Here is a 17,501-nt window from a genome sequence, read left to right as displayed (position 1 = left end):
GGACAGCCAAGACGCTAACGGAGATAGGCTCCACACGTGACGCACCCAATCCGTTATCATCACGTGGGGTGACTCTTCAGGCCGACACGATACGCAGGGCAAACCGGGCGGTATTGTTGCTTGCAGGTGGGATTTGAGCCCCTCCTCCACTTCGGTCAAAGAATTCCATTTCCCACCCCCATCTCTTATATTCTACCAAAGCTATCTGTGCAATCTCCTTTTATAAATCACGCATTTCTATTATACAACAATGTCAGCTAAAATTCCCAGAAACTTCAAGCTCCTTGAAGAGCTCGAGAAGGGCGAGAAAGGCCAAGGAGCAGGTAAGCGTGACATCCCACCTACGGTTACATGCGCCATCCCGCTGATGTATGTTGCGTTCACAAATCAGAGGCTTGCTCCTACGGTCTTGCGGACGGAGAAGATATGATGATGAGCAACTGGAACGGAACTATTCTCGGCCCTCCTCATGTTTGTCTTCCGCTGGTTCAACCAATGTCGTACAATATGGCAACGTCACTAATGCGGCAACATCTAGAGTGTCCATGAAAATAGGATATACAGTGTCAATATCCATTGCGGTCCCGATTACCCGGACAATCCTCCTGAGATCCAATTCATCTCACGGGTCAATCTTCCTTGTGTAGACCAACGAACCGGCAAGGTGCGGATTCCCATTATATCCTTGATATGCTGATGACCTTTGACATTGATTCGTGCTTAGGTCGATCCCACAAAGCTGCCGTGTTTGGCTCAATGGAAGCGCGACTATAGTATGGAGACTATTTTGCTCGAAATGAGAAGGTATGCCGAGCCCCGTTTTTCCCGTTATCTCAAACCAACGCTTAATATCTCAGATATATGGCTCTTCCGCAACACAAGAAGCTCCCTCAGCCTCCGGAAGGCTCGAACTTCTGAGTCGATGATCTTGCAGGATACATGATCGGAGTATTGTGGTTAGTTTTGCGTCAGGTCTCGTCATCTCATCCTTTCTCTTCTTTGATTATTAGAGCGTGTACAGTCTATGCATAACGGCAGGCATGGCGTGAACTCCTTCTGAGTCTTCAGTTCATTATTATTTAGAATATCTCGAAGTATCTATATGCCTCCAAGTGGTGGACTTGCTACCTCGATAGGCCTAGGTGGGTCAAACCCTCGACTCTTGATTTGGGAAGAAACTAAATGCACAAATGCCCCGAACCATCAAGGCGGTAGTAAATCGAACTTGTGTGTGAACAGATTAGATTTGGGAGAATCTCGAGACACGATACAAGTGTTTCATACAAGGCATGATATCCAAATGAGGATAGAATTCTTTTGCGTATGTGCAATTGCCAGAACGATTGACCACAATCGTAAGAGTTGCCTTGTTGGTCTCTCTTCATATACTAGCCAAGGTCGTGTGCGCGATTTCCCTATAGCACGTGACATCACTTGGTAGGCTTGATCGTCACATGTCCCCCGTAGTAATCCTCTAAGCACTCTCAAACAATGCATAAAACCGTAGTCCCCAGGAAGTCTGGAGTGCATAGATTCGCCTGTAAGTTCAAAAACCATGTCACCAAATCTGCACCATGTCACAATTAACACAAGTCTCGTTCAACAGGTTTAGCACTTTATCGGGCACTTCTCCGACAATGCGCAAAATTACCGAACACTGCGCCGGAGCTTAGCACCTGCAAGCCACTCATACAAAAAAAAGTTCCAGAAATACAAGAAACTCCAAAGCCCGTCACAAGCAGTCAATGCCTTGAAAGCCGGGTATGAGGTATATACATGTTGTGCGCGATCTCTCCAGCAAAGAACCACCCCCCGTGGCTAATTCTTCCCTATCTTAAGGCTCTCGACCTGCTTCATTCAGCCTCTCAAGGAAATCAACGCAATACAAATCGCATTGTCGAGCTCATATCAGAAATCCAGTCGATAAAGCAGAGAGAATCGGCGCTGCAGAGAGAGCTCTCTAAGAAAGAGCCGAAGCCGTTATCTCGGAAGCAAGAAAAGACAAAAGAGGCTCGGCGTTTACAAGACCAAACCGCCCGACGACATCCGGATGCCACTTCTATTCTTTCTCGTCCTCGACCCGTCGTGAGCGGCAAGCGTCGAGTACCCGTTCTTGTAAACGCGCGGGGAGTGCCCTTCCTGCGTATCAAAAAGCCCCAACCCAAGAATTTAAGCGGCGTGATCCGGTCAAAACTTGAGAATCGATGGAGCCGTATCGAACGCCGGGATAGGCTGGACCGGGAGTTACTGTTTGCTAATGACGAGGATAATTGGGACGCTTTGACGACTGGGTCTGAGTCCGACACATGGACTAAAGGGGTCAAAGACGCATTGGGAACACTTAATCAGCAAATCCATGATTCTGACAAGAAAAACATAGAACTTGCAGAGGCCATGTGGAAAGTTGTTCTTGCCGAGCGCAAGTTGGCAGCTGATGAAGAAAAACAGAAGTCGACTGAAAAGCCAAGTGACACTTGATTTCCTGTCTATGTCCTGACTCCTGATGCGGTAAGGTACTATACGATGTGCCACTCAGGTTGTTCTGCTCCGCAATCGAATGCGGAATAAAGGACGACGGAAGAAAGCCAGTACAGGCCGTCCCCTGGTAATTGCATGGTGAACAACAGCGATCGCATCGTCTATGTTGTACAATAAACGAGCTGGTATACATGCAGATGCCCTCCACCCTCTTTTAACTCTATTCAAGGGGTGGAATATCCCCAGAAACGAGCCACATGCCTACTGAGCATAACGTATTGCAAACTAAGATATGACTCGTTCACCATTCGTCTTTCTAGTTTGAATTCCTCTGCACATGAGGCTGTGGATTTGAGAACCAGGTGATATGCATTTATCAACTTTCATAATACCTAGAAATATGAATAAACCATATTTGCATCCCAATTGCGAAACAAGGTCCTTTCAATATCATTTCTATTTCTGGAGTAGATTTACAAAATAGTGGAGGGGATTGGATGAGGTAAAGAGACAGGAACGTCCTCTGTCCATGAATGTACGCCAGCTGCTAGAGTCAGAGTAGTGGTATTTACAGAACTTCATCTATTTGCATGACGCTAGATTATAAGATTGAAGGACTCATAACAGGGTAAAGTCATCAGGATAGCGATACGCTACGCAGCAATCTTCATCTTCTCAACATCAGGCAAAGCATCTTCGCCTTCCTCATCAAGGTCTGCCTTGCCAGCCAAGCCTGTCTCCCATAGTTGTCTCCCAGTCATCTTCTTCTCTTCCTTAGCCGGAGACTTTTTATTCGCTTTCTTATCCTCCGCATCTTTCTCTTCTCGTTGCCTCTTCTCCTCTTCCTCCATCTCCGCCTTAAACTTCTCTAGCCACTCTATGAATGTCTCTCTGGTCACAGCTGTACCCTGGAATTTTCGATTCTCCTCTTCTTCAGCCTTAGCGGCTTCCTTCTCTTTCTCCGCATGGACAGCATTCACCCGCTCAGACATTAATTGCTCGGCATTCTCCTTGAGAGCACTGACAAGGGTGAAAACCATGGCCATCCCCAGGTTCTCCTCAATAGTAGGCTGTAAAGATTCGAGTAGTTGGTCCCGATCTTCCTGGACATCTAGCCGAGGGTGTCTGGGGGCGTTTGGAGGAGCGGATAGTTCGAGCTCCGGAGCAACATCGGGATAATCTGCAGGGTATGAGACCTGCAGGAGCAACACGGGCTGTTCAGCTTCTTCGACGTCATTTTCCGGCGCGTCGAGGGCGATTGATATCCTGTATGAGGTATCCGATAAATCTAAGAATGTTAACAATAAATAGCCCTTCGGTGCGCATAAATGGGGCTTTAATCTCACCTGTGATTTCCTCTGGGAAAATGGAATCGAGCACCTCGCGCTCTTCAATCTGATCTTCGCGGCCCATACTGCTTCAATTCTGCCGCCGATGGGGGGTTTGGAGGGGCACTAGTGGTGGGTGTTCCAAAGCGAGAACGACCAGATTTCCGCGCCCACACAAGGATGGCTACCTCAAGTATCTAGTACTGTAGATCTAAGATGCGACAAGGCCGCAGAGTAATCCTTCGCTGCGTGAATTAAAGCTGGCTGGCGTAGGATTCGGTCATGGAGTACCCCATGTATAATATTGCAGTCCCACATGCAAACCAGACAAACAGATAAGAAAATGCCCAAAATTATTTGGTCCGAAAAGGGAATTTCAATGCTCCGCTTTCTTGACCTTCCAAAGCTCCCCAAGTATATATCTATCTTGTGCAAGAAATCTACTGTCATAGATCTTGTTCTTCCTTTTTTTGATCCATTCACTTGAACTATTAGAGTACGTTGAATATCTCTCTTCTATAATCTAAACGGCGATCATGGGTAAACCCAGACCTCACAAAAAGAAAGCATCCAAATCCAAGTCCAAGTCCGTTCTCAGCGCTGGCGGCTCGGTCTCGAAACAGAAAATGAATGAAGATCCTTCAAAGCTCCTCGAACAAGCGACCACACTCCTCCAGACAGGACAGCCAGATGTAGCGCTTCCGGTCGCCCAACAGGCGCTCGAACTTGCGCCGGCCAATTCGCCCGCCCAGCTTTCGGCCTTGAACATCGTCGCGGAGATTTACGTTGAGCTGGGAGAGATTGATGTTGCGAGACAGCATTTCATGCGCGCGGTTGAGCTGGACCCGACTGGCGCAATTCCTGAAAGCCAGGGAGGTGGCGCTGAAAAGTTCATGTGGCTTGCTCAATTGAGCGAGCTTGGAGGCAAGGACAGTGTTCAATGGTTTGAGAAGGGTGTTTCTTGTCTCCGGCAAGTTATTCAACAGCTTGAACAGAGCCCAGGTCCTGCGGAAGCTATTGAGTTGGAGGAGAAGAAACGGAAGATGGCCAATGCCCTATGTGCTGTTGCTGAGATCTACATGACCGATCTTTCGTGAGTTACTGTTCTTCTATGTTCTTGGTTTTTGCCCGTGGAGTGCCTTGAATTTAACAGCGACTAGGTGGGAAGAAGATGCTGAAGCCCGTTGCGAAACTCTCATTACAGAGGCTCTTTTGGTCAACTCAAATGCACCGGAAGTGCTCCAAACTCTCGCCTCGATCCGAATCTCACAGCTGCGAACTGATGAGGCTCGGGCGGCACTCACAAAAAGTCTCGAGCTATGGAAGGACCTACCACCCGAGGACCCAATAGTCCCTGACTTCGCCACAAGGATCAGTTTGGCTCGTCTATTGATGGAGGTCACCATGGAACTTGAAGCACTTGAAGTCCTAGAACGGTTGATCTTAGAAGACGACCAGAGTGTAGAGGCCTGGTACCTTGGAGGATGGTGTCTCTATCTTCTCGCCGAGAAGAAGGAAGCGCCCAAGGAGGAAGAGCTGGACAGTGAAACTCCCGAGGCAAGACGCCATGCTTCACTGGTCGCTAGCCGGGAATGGCTGAAGCAGGGCTTGATCCTCTACGAATCGATTCAATACGAAGATGTGAGGCTCAAGGAGCATGCGGATGAGTTGGTAGAGACCATGAACAAAGAATTGGGCGAGGACATGGAGGATGACGGGGAAGGGGAGGAGGGAGATGAGGGCTGGGAGGAGGAGCTTGAGTCGGACGGCGATCAGGAGATGGCCGATTCATGAAAAATTGCATGATCTTATGAGAATCCTGTCATGATACCAACCTATAGAAAAAAGTCACTGCTGTTTACGATATACTCCGTACTGACGACGTGGCCCTCGTCCAGGGGGTGTGTGGTTGATTGATTGACTGACTGACTGACTGACTGACTGACCCTCTTTTTTGTATCCGCCCGCCGTAAGCCCACTTCGCTCGTAAAGCCATGCGATACTTATTGGCCCATCCTTCTTTGTCACTTGATACTAACGAACTTATCGCCCCAGAAGCCGGTGTCGGATAAATCCGCTCCGACCGCTTTCCCCGGAGATTCGCAGAGCCAAATTTATCCCGGCAGATCGTACATGCGCGTGGCGAAAAATTCAATGTGAGTTGAGGCGTTGTCATAGAGGTTGCTGGAAGTGTCCTATCTCCCATACAGGATGGACCTTGTACCAGCGCCCGGCGGGGAGAGCTCTTCGTTGAAGAATCCGGTGGTCGAAGTGGAAGCCGTCGATATGACCTCCGCGGAAGTGGAAGAGACCGTTGCGACAGAGAATCCGGTCTCTGCGCAAGGCAATATATCTCCGTCGGAAGAGGACTCAGATAGCGGTGAATCGGGAGACGAATGGGAAACACAGTCACTCTATGAAGACGCTATCCAAGTCCTTCGTGACGAGCAACTGCGGGAAGGGGGTAAGCGTTTCATACTTGGCGCAATGCGCCTAGACCTGTCCATGCTTCGAAATTTCATACGTTCGTTCGCTGACCTTTCTTGCCTTTAGTCGTCCCTGATGCTTGTACATTAGACGAGGCCATTGCATTCCGAAAGCGCCTACATGAAGTTGGCAAGGCCGCGTTCGTTGAGGAAACCATTGCTCAGGACAAAGTAACGGCCAAGAAACTATGCACTGCATTTGGGATCATGCCCCCGGCTTTCCTTGAGGCGCGCCGGATGAGGCCTATCACCCTTTGCTGGCGATTGCGATCTCGCAAGAGTTCTCTCGCCGGCAGAAGCTTCCACAGTATAACACGATTGACGATGCGGTCAAGTTACTTCAGGAGTCTAAGAATATCATTGTTTTGACGGGCGCTGGTGTGAGTGTCTGCTTTAGATTATCTGTGATGTACGTATGCACTAATGGTGTCGCCAGATCTCAACGAGTCTCGGTATTCCGGATTTTCGGTCCAAGGACACCGGACTCTACTCGCAATTGGCGCATTTGGGTCTCAGCGATCCGCAGGAAGTTTTCGATATTCATATCTTCCGCGATGACCCGAGCATCTTCTACTCGATTGCGAAGGATATTTTGCCTACTGAGAAGAAATACTCGCCCACTCATGGCTTCATCCGGCTCCTGCAGGATAAAGGAAAGCTCCTGACCAACTACACCCAGAACATCGATAATATCGAGGCGAATGCAGGCGTTCTTCCCGAGAAGATTGTGCAGTGTCATGGTTCCTTTGCAACGGCCACGTGTGTTAAATGCGAGTATAAGGTGTCGGGTGATGCGCTCTTCGAAGACATCAGGAAGGGAAACGTTCCCGAATGCACTTCCTGCCAGAAGGCGATTGAGGAAGACTCTTTGAGGCCACAGGGGCAAAAGCGCAAACGTAGCACTAATGGCACCCACAAGAGCCGGAAATCCGATGGGGACGAGAGCTCTGAAGAGGAAGACTACGAGCTCCCTACTCCCGGGGTGATGAAGGTCCGTGCAGTATCAGCCTTGCTCTTCCACCTACAGTTCCCCCCGCTAACCTACCTTTATTTTAGCCTGACATCACCTTCTTTGGCGAAGATCTTCCCGATGAGTTTGGACAGCGCCTGATTCGCCATGACCGTGACAAAGTCGATCTGGTCATCGTCATTGGTACCTCGTTGAAAGTGGCTCCTGTGGCAGAAGTGCCAGGCGTGCTGCCCCGTCATGTGCCGCAGATCTATATCTCTCGGACTGTAGGTGATCTCTCAACAACCTTCATCCTCCAATTCAAGTGCTAACCATCCATGTGAAGCCTGTATCGCATACGGGCTTTGATATTGATCTCTTAGGCGACTGCGATGTGGTCGTGTCGGAGCTCTGTCGACGAGCTGGGTGGGACTTCAAGCATGAGATGATTCCTCCCGACGAAAAGGTCGAAATCACTCCTGCTGAAGGATATGAATCACGACATGTGTTTAGGGTTGTCGGCGCATAGCGACGGTGTTCGGTCATAGGATCTCTGGTCCCTGTCTATTGAGGGACGGCGTACTGTACGGTTCTTCTTATGATGATGAGGTTGTTGCTGTGGGTTCTTGTTTTGGAGGGGTTCGCCCGTATTGAAGGATGGACTTTTTCTTTTGTTCCTTTTAGACTGTTGTTGCGCTTTTCTGGATGCTTTTCCTTTAGAGATTGAGTAGCTACGGCTTCTGCGTTTAATTGACTTGAGCATGAACAACACCACGAAAGGATTTCCTCCCGCGTCCGTGTTGGCGGTAAAAAAAAATGACCGTCCACCATATGTTAGTATATTGTAGTCAGGAAGACTTTCTGAAGGGCAGGTTGAAGCATCGGGAGAGCTCTTGTGGGTTCCCGTTGCCAGCCTGCAAACATCAGTAACATAAATCCTGAGCGGCCAAAAAAAAAAAAATAAAAAAAAACCATTTAATTACATTTGCCTCGTACCACACAGCCATTGACGCTCTCAACCCACCAGCAAATAATCGACGGTCTATCTATCACTCCAAGTACTATCCTGGGAACAAGAGCGATTCTCAAACCCGTCAATTACGACTCAACAGGCCCGAGCAAGTCTGGTGGGCTTCGGTCAGCATGGAATATGTGGTCCGCTTCGCGCAGGTCCACGAGACTTTTCGACGACCGGAGATCGAGTCTCTGGCCGCTCTGGCCGGGATTGATTTGGAAATCGTATATTATGACCCATTTGTATGTTCCTCTCATTATGAGATCTAAATTTGGTTCCCCCCTTGAATCCTCTTTTACGACATCATGCCAGTATACAAGCACTGAGGGGCAAACAAACTGTCCCGCAGATTTTCTCCCCACCTCACTGACCCTAATACTTTATCACCTCGGTATATGAATTGACCTAACACGCGCATCAGTCACCATACTGCGTAGTAAAACTGCCCAATGAAGCAGATGCACACACCCTGATCGCACGCAGTATCCTAGCAAAAGATGTGTTCGAACTCTGGGGCCAAGGCACCAACTATGAGGAAGTGCACGCCGACGTCCGCAGGCGGACACAGCACCGCTGGGATGAGTTCCAGAAAGTGTCTTTCCGGTTCACTATCGACTCCTTCTCCGGGAAGCGCAGTATGGAGGCCAAGCGAGCCATCATCCAATCGTTCGCGTATCTGGGCTTCGACGGCCCCATCCGGATGAAGAATCCCGACGAGGACTTCTGGGTCCTGGAAGACTTCGTTTCGGACATTGAGATCGCGACGAGATCTCCCGGTGCAACACACGCCTACAGCGATGTCCAGGAGCCCAGGAAGATCTATCTCGGTCGTTGGCTTGCTAACAGCAGTCGCGATGTCGTCCTGAAATACGACTTGAAGAAACGCCGGTATATCAGCACCACGTCGATGGATGCCGAGCTGAGTCTGGTCACGGCCAATATGGCCCACGCTGCCCCCGGAAGACTGTTCTATGACCCTTTTGTCGGGACGGGCAGCTTCTGTGTTGCGGCGGCACATTTCGGAGCCTTGACCTGTGGGTCGGATATTGACCCACGGAGTTTCAAGGGCAGGGAGAAGAAGGAGAAAGCGCCTATGGGGCTGTTTACGAACTTCCAACAATACGGCATCGAGAGCAAGTTTATGGATGCGTTCTCGTCGGACCTGACGAACACACCGCTGTTGAATCGTCAGTTCTTGGACGGTATCGTCTGTGACCCCCCCTATGGTGTCCGTGAAGGCCTTAGGGTTCTGGGAACTCGGGACGGTAGTGGTCGAGAAGAGGTGATCATCGATGGTGTTCCAGCGCATTAGTACGTCCTTGCTTCGATGGAGTCCAAACTTGAGCTGACATACGAACTCTAGTCGACCGGGTTACATCCCTCCTAAGAAACCGTACGGCTTCGAAGCCATGCAGAACGATATTCTCGCCTTTGCGTCCAGGACCCTCGTCACCGATGGCCGTCTGTGCATGTGGATGCCCACCTCCATCGACGAGGATGTGGAGCTGCTCATTCCCATGCATCCACACTTGGAGGTTGTCAGCGTTTCCGTGCAGCCGTTCAATCAATGTTAGTAGAGCACCTACCATCGTAACATAAGATGCCCCTAGTGTCTCTTATTCATCGTTAATCTAGGGTCCCGCCGATTGATCACCTACCGACGACTACCCGAGGGGCAGGTCTCAGACATCTCCAAGGCACGACAGAAGGGCGATTCGGAAGGAATCAGCGCGGATGATCTGAATGCGTTCAGGAGAAAGGTATGCCATGCCATCCAGATATTCTATCATACAGCATTGAAGATCGTAACTGACAAGTTCGAACCCCCTCCAGTACTTCACGAAAAACCCCAACAAAAGGTCCGAGAAAGGCAGCCCTGCACCGCAACAAAGCTGATATGAATGCAATGTTAAAAAAAAACAAGAAAGAACGAAAAAAAAAAAAAATAAGAAGCATATACATAGAAAGAATAAACAAAATTCATCCCATTAAAGCTTCCCCTTCACCCCCCTACCACCATCATCAAATGCCTCACCTTCCAAGTCCACGCCCATCTCCCTAACCCTGAGAACCTCCCTCGCCAACTCTCCCCGTAACAAACCCGCCAAGGTCTCGCCCTCGTCATCATCCAATTCATCCCGTTGCCCACGCCCGAACATCACAAAGCTTGCCCGGGCAGCATTCGGCGCCGGGTTAGACGACGGCCTGGGAATGATATGAAAATGGGCATGAGGAACCTGCTGCGCGGCCCTGATACCTGTGCTTTGCCATCAATACACCTGATCCCTGGTCCCTGAGTGTGACAGAGGAATAAACGTCGGAGCCATACATACCATTATTCTGTACCACGTTCCAATTCCAATCTGAACTGCTCTCATGCTCACCGGAGATGGTCCGCATGACGACGCGCGAGAGGATGGGGAGCCATTGGCCGAGCTGGATGTGATTAGTTAGTAGTTGTTCTTTGTGAGGAGACGCCATGGAAAGTCCTGCTGGAGATCCCATGTAGGAATGGAGGTGAACTACAGTAAATAGGATTTATACGTACCTCGCGGCTGACCTTCACGTCTACATCGCCGAGTTTCTCAGAATGCGTCCGCGGAATCACCAGCACATGGCCCCGGGTCAAGGGCATGATGTCCAAGAACGCTAGGACATGGTTGGTGGACAGAATCAGATGCGCGGTTGGCTGGGTTGGGTCGGATGAGCCCGGTAGGGGGATTGGTGAAGTATATGGCTGGTTTGGATTTTGGGAATTGGGACGAGTATCTTCTGGAGTGAAGGCCGTGGGAGGGATGGGCGGGTATGTGCTTGCGATGTTACAAAAGGGACAGGACGATAGTGTCGCCATAGTGGCGTATTTGCGCCCTTGGTCGCTTGAATGAGCAGATTCCGGTCTTAAATGATTTAGTGGTTTACGCAGAGGCCCTATGAGGCCTGAGTTGGGGGCATGTCGGTGTTGCGAGGCAATCTCGTGGGAGTGGCAGAGCATCCCTCCGGACCTCGGTTCGTGGAGGTTGACCGCAATACCTACGAAATCCACGACGGTCACCCAGCAACTCATCCTCACAGTAGCAAATGGCTAAGGTCGTTGAAAGCTGAAGAAACCAGCAGCTCCAGTGTACATTAAATTCCCTAAACACACATTACGATGACCCTCTTCCCCCCCCCTCTCTATCCCATATATCGCCCCGTAAAACACGAAACAAACTAAAGATAACTCCAAAAACGATTTTCCTTTCTTCCTGTTAGGTTTTTTGTTTTTTCTTCTTCCATTTGAGATACCGTTTACCCCGTAACCTGTGGCCGTGGACATGCAGCAGCCCGTACATCGTCGCCTCCGTTCTCCGAGGTCGACGACGCAGAGAACGTGCCGGCAGAAGAAGACAAGTGGGGAACCAAAAAAGAATTGCAAATGCAAATACATTGCCGACCCTGGGCATCCGACGCCTGTAGTACAAACAGGGGGAGGAAGGAGAATGTTAAGGTATCAGAGGAAGTCAAGTGTGAAGAAACCCAGACACACTGCCAAATCGAAGAAAGCAAAGGTGGAAAAGAAAAGAGAAGAGCTGGAAAAGAGCGCCCGACGCCCCGAGTAGAAGTGAATAATGCAAACATCCGCAGCTGAAACAGAAAAATGCCGTCGTAAACATATGCAAGAGGTGTCCTATACCATCACAACCGAAGAAATGCCATATATGGAATCAATCAACTCCTCCCCTTACACCCATCCCGCCAAGGAGCGAGATCTTGGCTCATCACGGGTGCCGCAAAACCCCCCTCTTATTTATTCATGATCCTTGATATAGTTGTACGGTTCTGAGAGGGAGCTGTCGATGTACAGGTGGTGATACTTCTTGGCCCATTGACGGGTCAAAATGGACGCTATCAAGCATGTCAGGAGCTGCGGACACGTCGACACCAGGTCTGTGCTTACCTTTGAGGAACTTCTTGCTGGCATATTTCTTGAAGAACGCTTCGTGGCAGACCGGGCGGTGAAGATAGTCGATCATGAGGCGGAAGACAGGGTCGATCTGCTCTTCGTCATATCCAGCGTAATAAGCCAAGGTGGCATCCTACGTCGCGTTAGCAATTCCCAGTGTCCCCACGGAGCAGTAATAACAACAACATACCCAAGGCCCACGCTCCAAAATGAGACGTGCCAGATACATGGCGGCAGCAGACACGTGACTTTGACGGTAAGCCATGAACCGGTGATCGAGGAGACTGATTTCCATCAGGTATTTTCCAAGGGTACGCGTTTGGATATCATAGTTATCTGCCTTAGAAATACGACGCAGGAAGTTCATCGGGTTGGGATAGCTCATGTTGTACTCGAGAGTCGCCAGAATGTGACGCTCAGCGTCCAGAATCTCCTTGTCGGTGAAAGTCTCGTCGGCGACGTGACTGAAGTTGGCCACATGCGGCGAGAGGACCTCCTCATACTTGGACGCGATAAACATAGCAGCAACTCCAACAAGCTGCAGACGATCCAGAGCCACCACCTCGGCCGACAGGAAACGATCGATGAGATTGACAGCGAGGAAAAGAGTCTCAGGCAACAGACGGAAACGGGTGTGAACCTCGATGAGCCAGTCAACAAGGATACCACGCATCTTCCACTCCAGATCAGGTTGATGGTCAATGTAATGGGGGTTAGGTAGTGTCTCGAGTTCAAGGTCCTTCATGTATTCAAAGATCTCCACCACATATTCGGCCACCATCAAGGGGTCATCTAAATCCTCAGTATCCAAATCCTCCACAAGATCTTGAGCGGGCTTCTGCAGGGTCTTGGGCTCAACAGGAGCTTCGACATTTTCCTTGGCGGGAGCCTTTTCAGTGGCAAGCTTCTTCTGGGTGAGCTTCTTCTCGACCTCCACCTTCTTGCGGGGTGGCTCTTCTACCAACACGTCTTGCGTGGTTTTTTGGCGCTTCTGTGCACTATCCTTGATAGATCCGGGTCCCGACCGTTTTTCCTTGTCCTCTGCAGGCTTCTTCGTGTTGGTGGTTTTGTTCGTCAGGGCGGTAGTACGCGACGAGTTGGTGCGGGTGAGCTTCGCAACGCCACCAGCCTGCATGGTAGCTTTCGATGTCAAGCCAACCTTGGTGGTCGCGGCCGGCTTCTTTCCCTCCTTCGCGCCGCCGTTCTCGCCCTTGGTGACATTGCTGACATCACCTAGAGCAGCGCGCCTCCTTGTCGTACCAGTGGTTGCGGTTGAGGTAGCGGCTTTCTTGGTCTCAAGAGGTTTCTTAGTGGCCGCAGTGGAGACGTCACCTGCGGATAGAGCTGCAGCCTTGGCCCGTGTGAGACGCGTCGAAGGTCTATTCTCGTCATTCTCGTTCATAGTGCTCCGTGTACGGAGGCTGCGAGCCTGCTGCGGTGTATGTTAGAAGACCTTGTAATGGACAGGAAAAAAACAAAAAGAAAAAAGCAAAAAAAAAAAAAAAAAACACGCAACGGTCGGTGGAGGTGAGGGTCTGGTAAGAGTCAACGCGTCATAGGAGCTGTGGAAAGCTTACCGTAGGCATTGCGAGGGAAAAGAAAGGCGAAAGGGGTGTCCGAAGGTGAAGAAAATATAAGAGGGTTGATTATGGTTACTGCGGTTCCTGTCCTTGTCGTCTGGTCAGCATTCCAATGAAGATATTACCTTGGCGAGTGGAGCTTTAAAATACCAACGGCCTGGGGAACCACTCAGCCTGTCCAACGCGTGAATATTTGACTAACCTTAGCAACGGGAGACAATGCAAGGTATCAGGAGTAGGATTGGGGGGTATTTGAAAAGGATTTGGCGTGAGGGAGGCTTAAAATAGGGACATATATGACTTTTGTTGATGCTGTTGACCAGTGATCCGGATCACGTTAATTGCAACGGCGCGCTCCTCCAGATTAAGATCTGTACAGTAGAAGATATAAGACCATATAACCAAGATGGTGATGGTCAATGACGCGAGGAATGCAGGTTAAAGTGGGTTTTCGTCCTCCCTTAAAAGTCAGGATCCCCGTCGAGGAGGTGTTTGATGGGGGTGGTTGGCAGAGAAAGAGGTGGTAAACTTGACAGGGCACAGAGGATGTTTGGCCCTACTCTTAGCGCGGAAATCGGTCAAACTGAGAGAAAAGCTGCCCCACAGCACCACCAAAGCCAGTCGAGTCGCGTGGAATGGTGGATTATCAACCCAAAAGCCGATAATAGTTAACTACTAGTAGTGAGTAGTTATCCTGTACAGCGTAATGTAATTAAATGGCGATTATATGCAGATGCCAGCAAACCCGTCGATTTGCTGTCCTCCGACAATGTATTATGAAAATGTATGTACGGGACGAAAAAAGTGGAGAGACGCGGGAAGAAAGGGAAAGGGAAAGGGAAGAAGAAGTGTTTTTCTTGGAAAGGAGGAGGAAGAGAGAGTTCGAAGGGAAAGATGCAGAAAGGGGGATGCAGGCGTAATAACTACTGCGAGACAGACTACGACTGAGGTCATGCAAGTTCTTGTTCCAGAGACTGATAGCAGCGTATGCGTATGTATGGAGACGATGACTTGGGCCCCGATTGACCGTGAATCACACCCAAAATAGATGGTAACGATACCGTCACGGTCGGAAAGAATCAGTCACTGCGGTGGAGGGAGCAGATCGTCATCCATGGTCGATGCCTGAACTCGCCCAGGCAAGAAGACGCCATCGCGAGAAAAACGTGAGGCGGCGCGGCCACGACTCCCCAAACAATGCGCCGTTGCCCGGCAACCACGGGTTTTCTTCGCTTTTGTGTTATCTCGCCCGACGTGTTCCCGTGTCGCGGCATCCCGTGACTTGCAACTTCCGTGAGCCACAATTGAGAATACGGTGGCGGTGCAGCTCCAGTCACGTGTGTGGGCGCAAGCCACAACGGCAGCCCAAGCCCGAAAGACAATTTTGCTCCGCAACGAAAAGAGTCGGCCGACGACGTCTCATCACCGGCCATTGACAGCGCTCCGATTGGGCTTTGGGTGGTGTCCGAGTCAATTTGTTACCGGTGTTTTGATCTTTACGTTTTTGTCCAAGCAGGCATGTGTAAGCAGTAATCCGTTGGCACATTGGCATACACTGTTGCGAAGGCTTGCGGTCCTACCTGGAACACTCTCCGCCGGATCAATTCTTGGGGTTTCCGTCTCGTTTTCTCTCTAAATACTCCCCTACCTCATCATGCTTCAACCTCGATTGGCCTTGACGGGCCTTCGTCTTCCGTTCAGATGCCTGTCTTCGGTGTCTTCTAGGTCCTACTCAAGTGTTGTGCACGAAAAAGAGACTCCCCCGACGGAGTCTTCGACGTCAACTTTCGACCCAAGCATTGCTTTTGCTCCCCCTCCTACGCGAGATGATGCGGGAGTTCAAATTCGATCTTATAAGCCCCGGACTCCCGGTATCCGGCATTTGCGGAGACCGATCAACGATCACCTTTGGAAAGGACGACCTGTACAGAAGCTGACGTTTCCCAAGCGAGGACAAAGTAAGGGTGGCCGTAACAACACGGGCAGAGTAACCATCCGGCATCGTGGTGGTGGTCACAAACGCCGTATCCGAATTGTCGATTTTGCACGAACCGCTCCTGGTCCTCATTTGGTGGAACGGATTGAACATGACCCTGGGCGAAGCGCTCACATTGCGTTGGTCCGCAGCCAAGAAACCCAGCGCCTGAGCTACATTTTGGCCGCGGAGGGAATGAGAGCCGGTGATGTTGTTCAGAGTTATATGCCTGGTATCCCGGAAGACCTGTGGAAAAGTATGGGAGGTGTTGTCGATCCTGGTGTGCTCGCCGCAAGGACTGCTTGGAGAGGAAACTGCTTGCCATTACACATGATTCCCGTTGGTACATTGATATTCAATGTCGCTTGCGGCCGAATAAGGGGGGCCAGCTCTGCCGTAGCGCCGGTACTTTTGCAACCGTTATTGCGAAGGGTAGCAATACACAGGCTGCACAGAACGAGCAGGCTCAAGAAGAGGGCGAGGAAAAGAAACCCTTGTCCCAACGTGAACAACAGAAGCAGGAACGTATTGCGCAGCATATTACCATTCGTCTCCAAAGTGGTGAAGTCCGCCTGATTCATAAGGATTGCTGCGCGACCGTCGGTGTTGCTAGCAACCCGAACTACCAGTACAGCCAACTCGGAAAGGCCGGCCGATCGCGCTGGCTGAACATTCGCCCCACTGTCCGTGGTCTTGCCATGAACGCCATGGACCATCCCCATGGTGGTGGACGAGGAAAGTCCAAGGGTAATGTTGATCCGAAGAGTCCTTGGGGTCTTCCGGTATGTGTTCTCCTCTTATTCCTATTAATATCTACGTTGATGTAGGTGGGACTGACATTTTCTGCCTAGGCGAAATCCGGTTATAAGACTCGTCCCAAGTGGAAGGTCAACAAGGCTGTGGTTGTCCCCAGAGTCCGTAACCAGGGCAAGCGTCGTAGAGGATACAGCTAAACGTATCGCTGTCGTCCTTCATTCGTCTCTCTCTCCTCCCTTCTACGCAAGTACGACTATGCTTCCTTTGCTAATAGTACCCACGAAGGCTTGATTGCTGCTATTTCCCGACCAGCCACTATCGCTTTCATGATGTCTGTCCGGATTCCTTTTCTCATTGTACTTGCTTTCTTTGGGACTGCATGGAGATGACAGGTTCGTTCATCTTGTACTATACATCAGCTCTACATCGGTCGTAAGGTGTATGATTCTGAATGCTCTGGGGAGCTCTGCATGTCTCTCTTGCTGTTCGGCTTTTGCGACCATGTTTCTCCAGTGTTGCTCGCTTGTCCTATACCGCGGCGTTGATTTTTTGTATTATATGCATTCAGTATCTAGATCCAATATGGAATATGGAATATGGAAAGAGGTTTCTGCTGTAGTAAACTGGTTCATACGAATTTTGAGAGGTGATCACAATTCTCTGCCCTAGTTTCAGGGTCAAAAGCGCTCCGTTCGGGATGCATGGGACATGCGAGCTCTGATAGGCGCGGCGAAGACTACGTAAGCCGGAGATGCCTGGACTCTTCCAGAAAGAGTAACGGCTAGAGGGCGGGCGTACTTATCGTCCTACAGACTGCGAACTAGACTACCGATACCAACTCCGATATGCAAATGACGTCCTACGCTCGCTGATAGACTACTACTCATAAATGCCATTTCTCTCCTCCGCACGAAAAGTGATGCGGCTGGTCTGATTCCCGTGCACAACAATAATCGCTGCAAATCTGCGGTCTTGGTGGCGCTGGATTGGA

The 17,501-nt window shown here is 50.2% G+C and overlaps 6 protein-coding genes across 6 annotated transcripts; 3 read left to right on the top strand and 3 right to left on the bottom strand.

Moving 5' to 3' along the window:
• Positions 1-250: 250 nt before the first annotated feature.
• Positions 251-2,478, top strand: ABOM_002339 (DNA repair protein (Rad1); the record flags this gene model as incomplete). Its single annotated transcript, XM_022529469.1, has 5 exons — positions 251-323; positions 392-471; positions 539-664; positions 1,703-1,768; positions 1,840-2,478. 5 exons carry the CDS (start codon positions 251-253, stop codon positions 2,476-2,478), a joined length of 984 nt encoding a protein of 327 aa, XP_022392811.1.
• Positions 2,479-3,131: 653 nt separating this feature from the next.
• On the bottom strand, positions 3,132-3,891 carry ABOM_002338 (RWD domain-containing protein; the record flags this gene model as incomplete). The annotated part of the gene is made up of 2 exons (XM_022529468.1): positions 3,132-3,766; positions 3,825-3,891. The coding sequence occupies 2 exons, from the start codon at positions 3,889-3,891 to the stop codon at positions 3,132-3,134; spliced, it is 702 nt and encodes a 233-aa protein (XP_022392812.1).
• Positions 3,892-4,342: 451 nt separating this feature from the next.
• ABOM_002337 (NAD-dependent histone deacetylase SIR2) lies at positions 4,343-10,152 on the top strand (the record flags this gene model as incomplete). Its single annotated transcript, XM_022529467.1, has 13 exons — positions 4,343-4,899; positions 4,967-5,447; positions 5,862-5,962; positions 6,017-6,270; positions 6,360-6,463; positions 6,729-7,283; positions 7,349-7,528; positions 7,755-7,825; positions 8,354-8,498; positions 8,678-9,567; positions 9,620-9,825; positions 9,892-10,016; positions 10,090-10,152. 13 exons carry the CDS (start codon positions 4,343-4,345, stop codon positions 10,150-10,152), a joined length of 3,732 nt encoding a protein of 1,243 aa, XP_022392775.1.
• Positions 10,153-10,244: 92 nt separating this feature from the next.
• ABOM_002336 (HIT domain protein) lies at positions 10,245-11,107 on the bottom strand (the record flags this gene model as incomplete). The annotated part of the gene is made up of 3 exons (XM_022529466.1): positions 10,245-10,513; positions 10,590-10,692; positions 10,805-11,107. The coding sequence occupies 3 exons, from the start codon at positions 11,105-11,107 to the stop codon at positions 10,245-10,247; spliced, it is 675 nt and encodes a 224-aa protein (XP_022392776.1).
• Positions 11,108-12,043: 936 nt separating this feature from the next.
• ABOM_002335 (B-type cyclin nimE) lies at positions 12,044-13,631 on the bottom strand (the record flags this gene model as incomplete). The annotated part of the gene is made up of 3 exons (XM_022529465.1): positions 12,044-12,141; positions 12,194-12,332; positions 12,390-13,631. Coding segments are annotated over 3 exons (1,479 nt in total), but the record flags the coding sequence as incomplete, so codon positions are not given.
• A 1,802-nt stretch (positions 13,632-15,433) lies between these two features.
• ABOM_002334 (mitochondrial 54S ribosomal protein uL2m) lies at positions 15,434-16,707 on the top strand (the record flags this gene model as incomplete). Its single annotated transcript, XM_022529464.1, has 3 exons — positions 15,434-16,093; positions 16,135-16,536; positions 16,606-16,707. The coding sequence occupies 3 exons, from the start codon at positions 15,434-15,436 to the stop codon at positions 16,705-16,707; spliced, it is 1,164 nt and encodes a 387-aa protein (XP_022392778.1).
• Between the last annotated feature and the right edge of the window lie 794 nt (positions 16,708-17,501).

This window comes from Aspergillus bombycis (assembly GCF_001792695.1).
Source record: "Aspergillus bombycis strain NRRL26010 chromosome Unknown contig00011, whole genome shotgun sequence".
NCBI classification, from domain to species: domain Eukaryota; kingdom Fungi; phylum Ascomycota; class Eurotiomycetes; order Eurotiales; family Aspergillaceae; genus Aspergillus; species Aspergillus bombycis.
The sequence above is the reverse complement of the archived record's forward strand: the minus strand, read 5'-3'. Positions and strand labels throughout refer to the sequence as shown.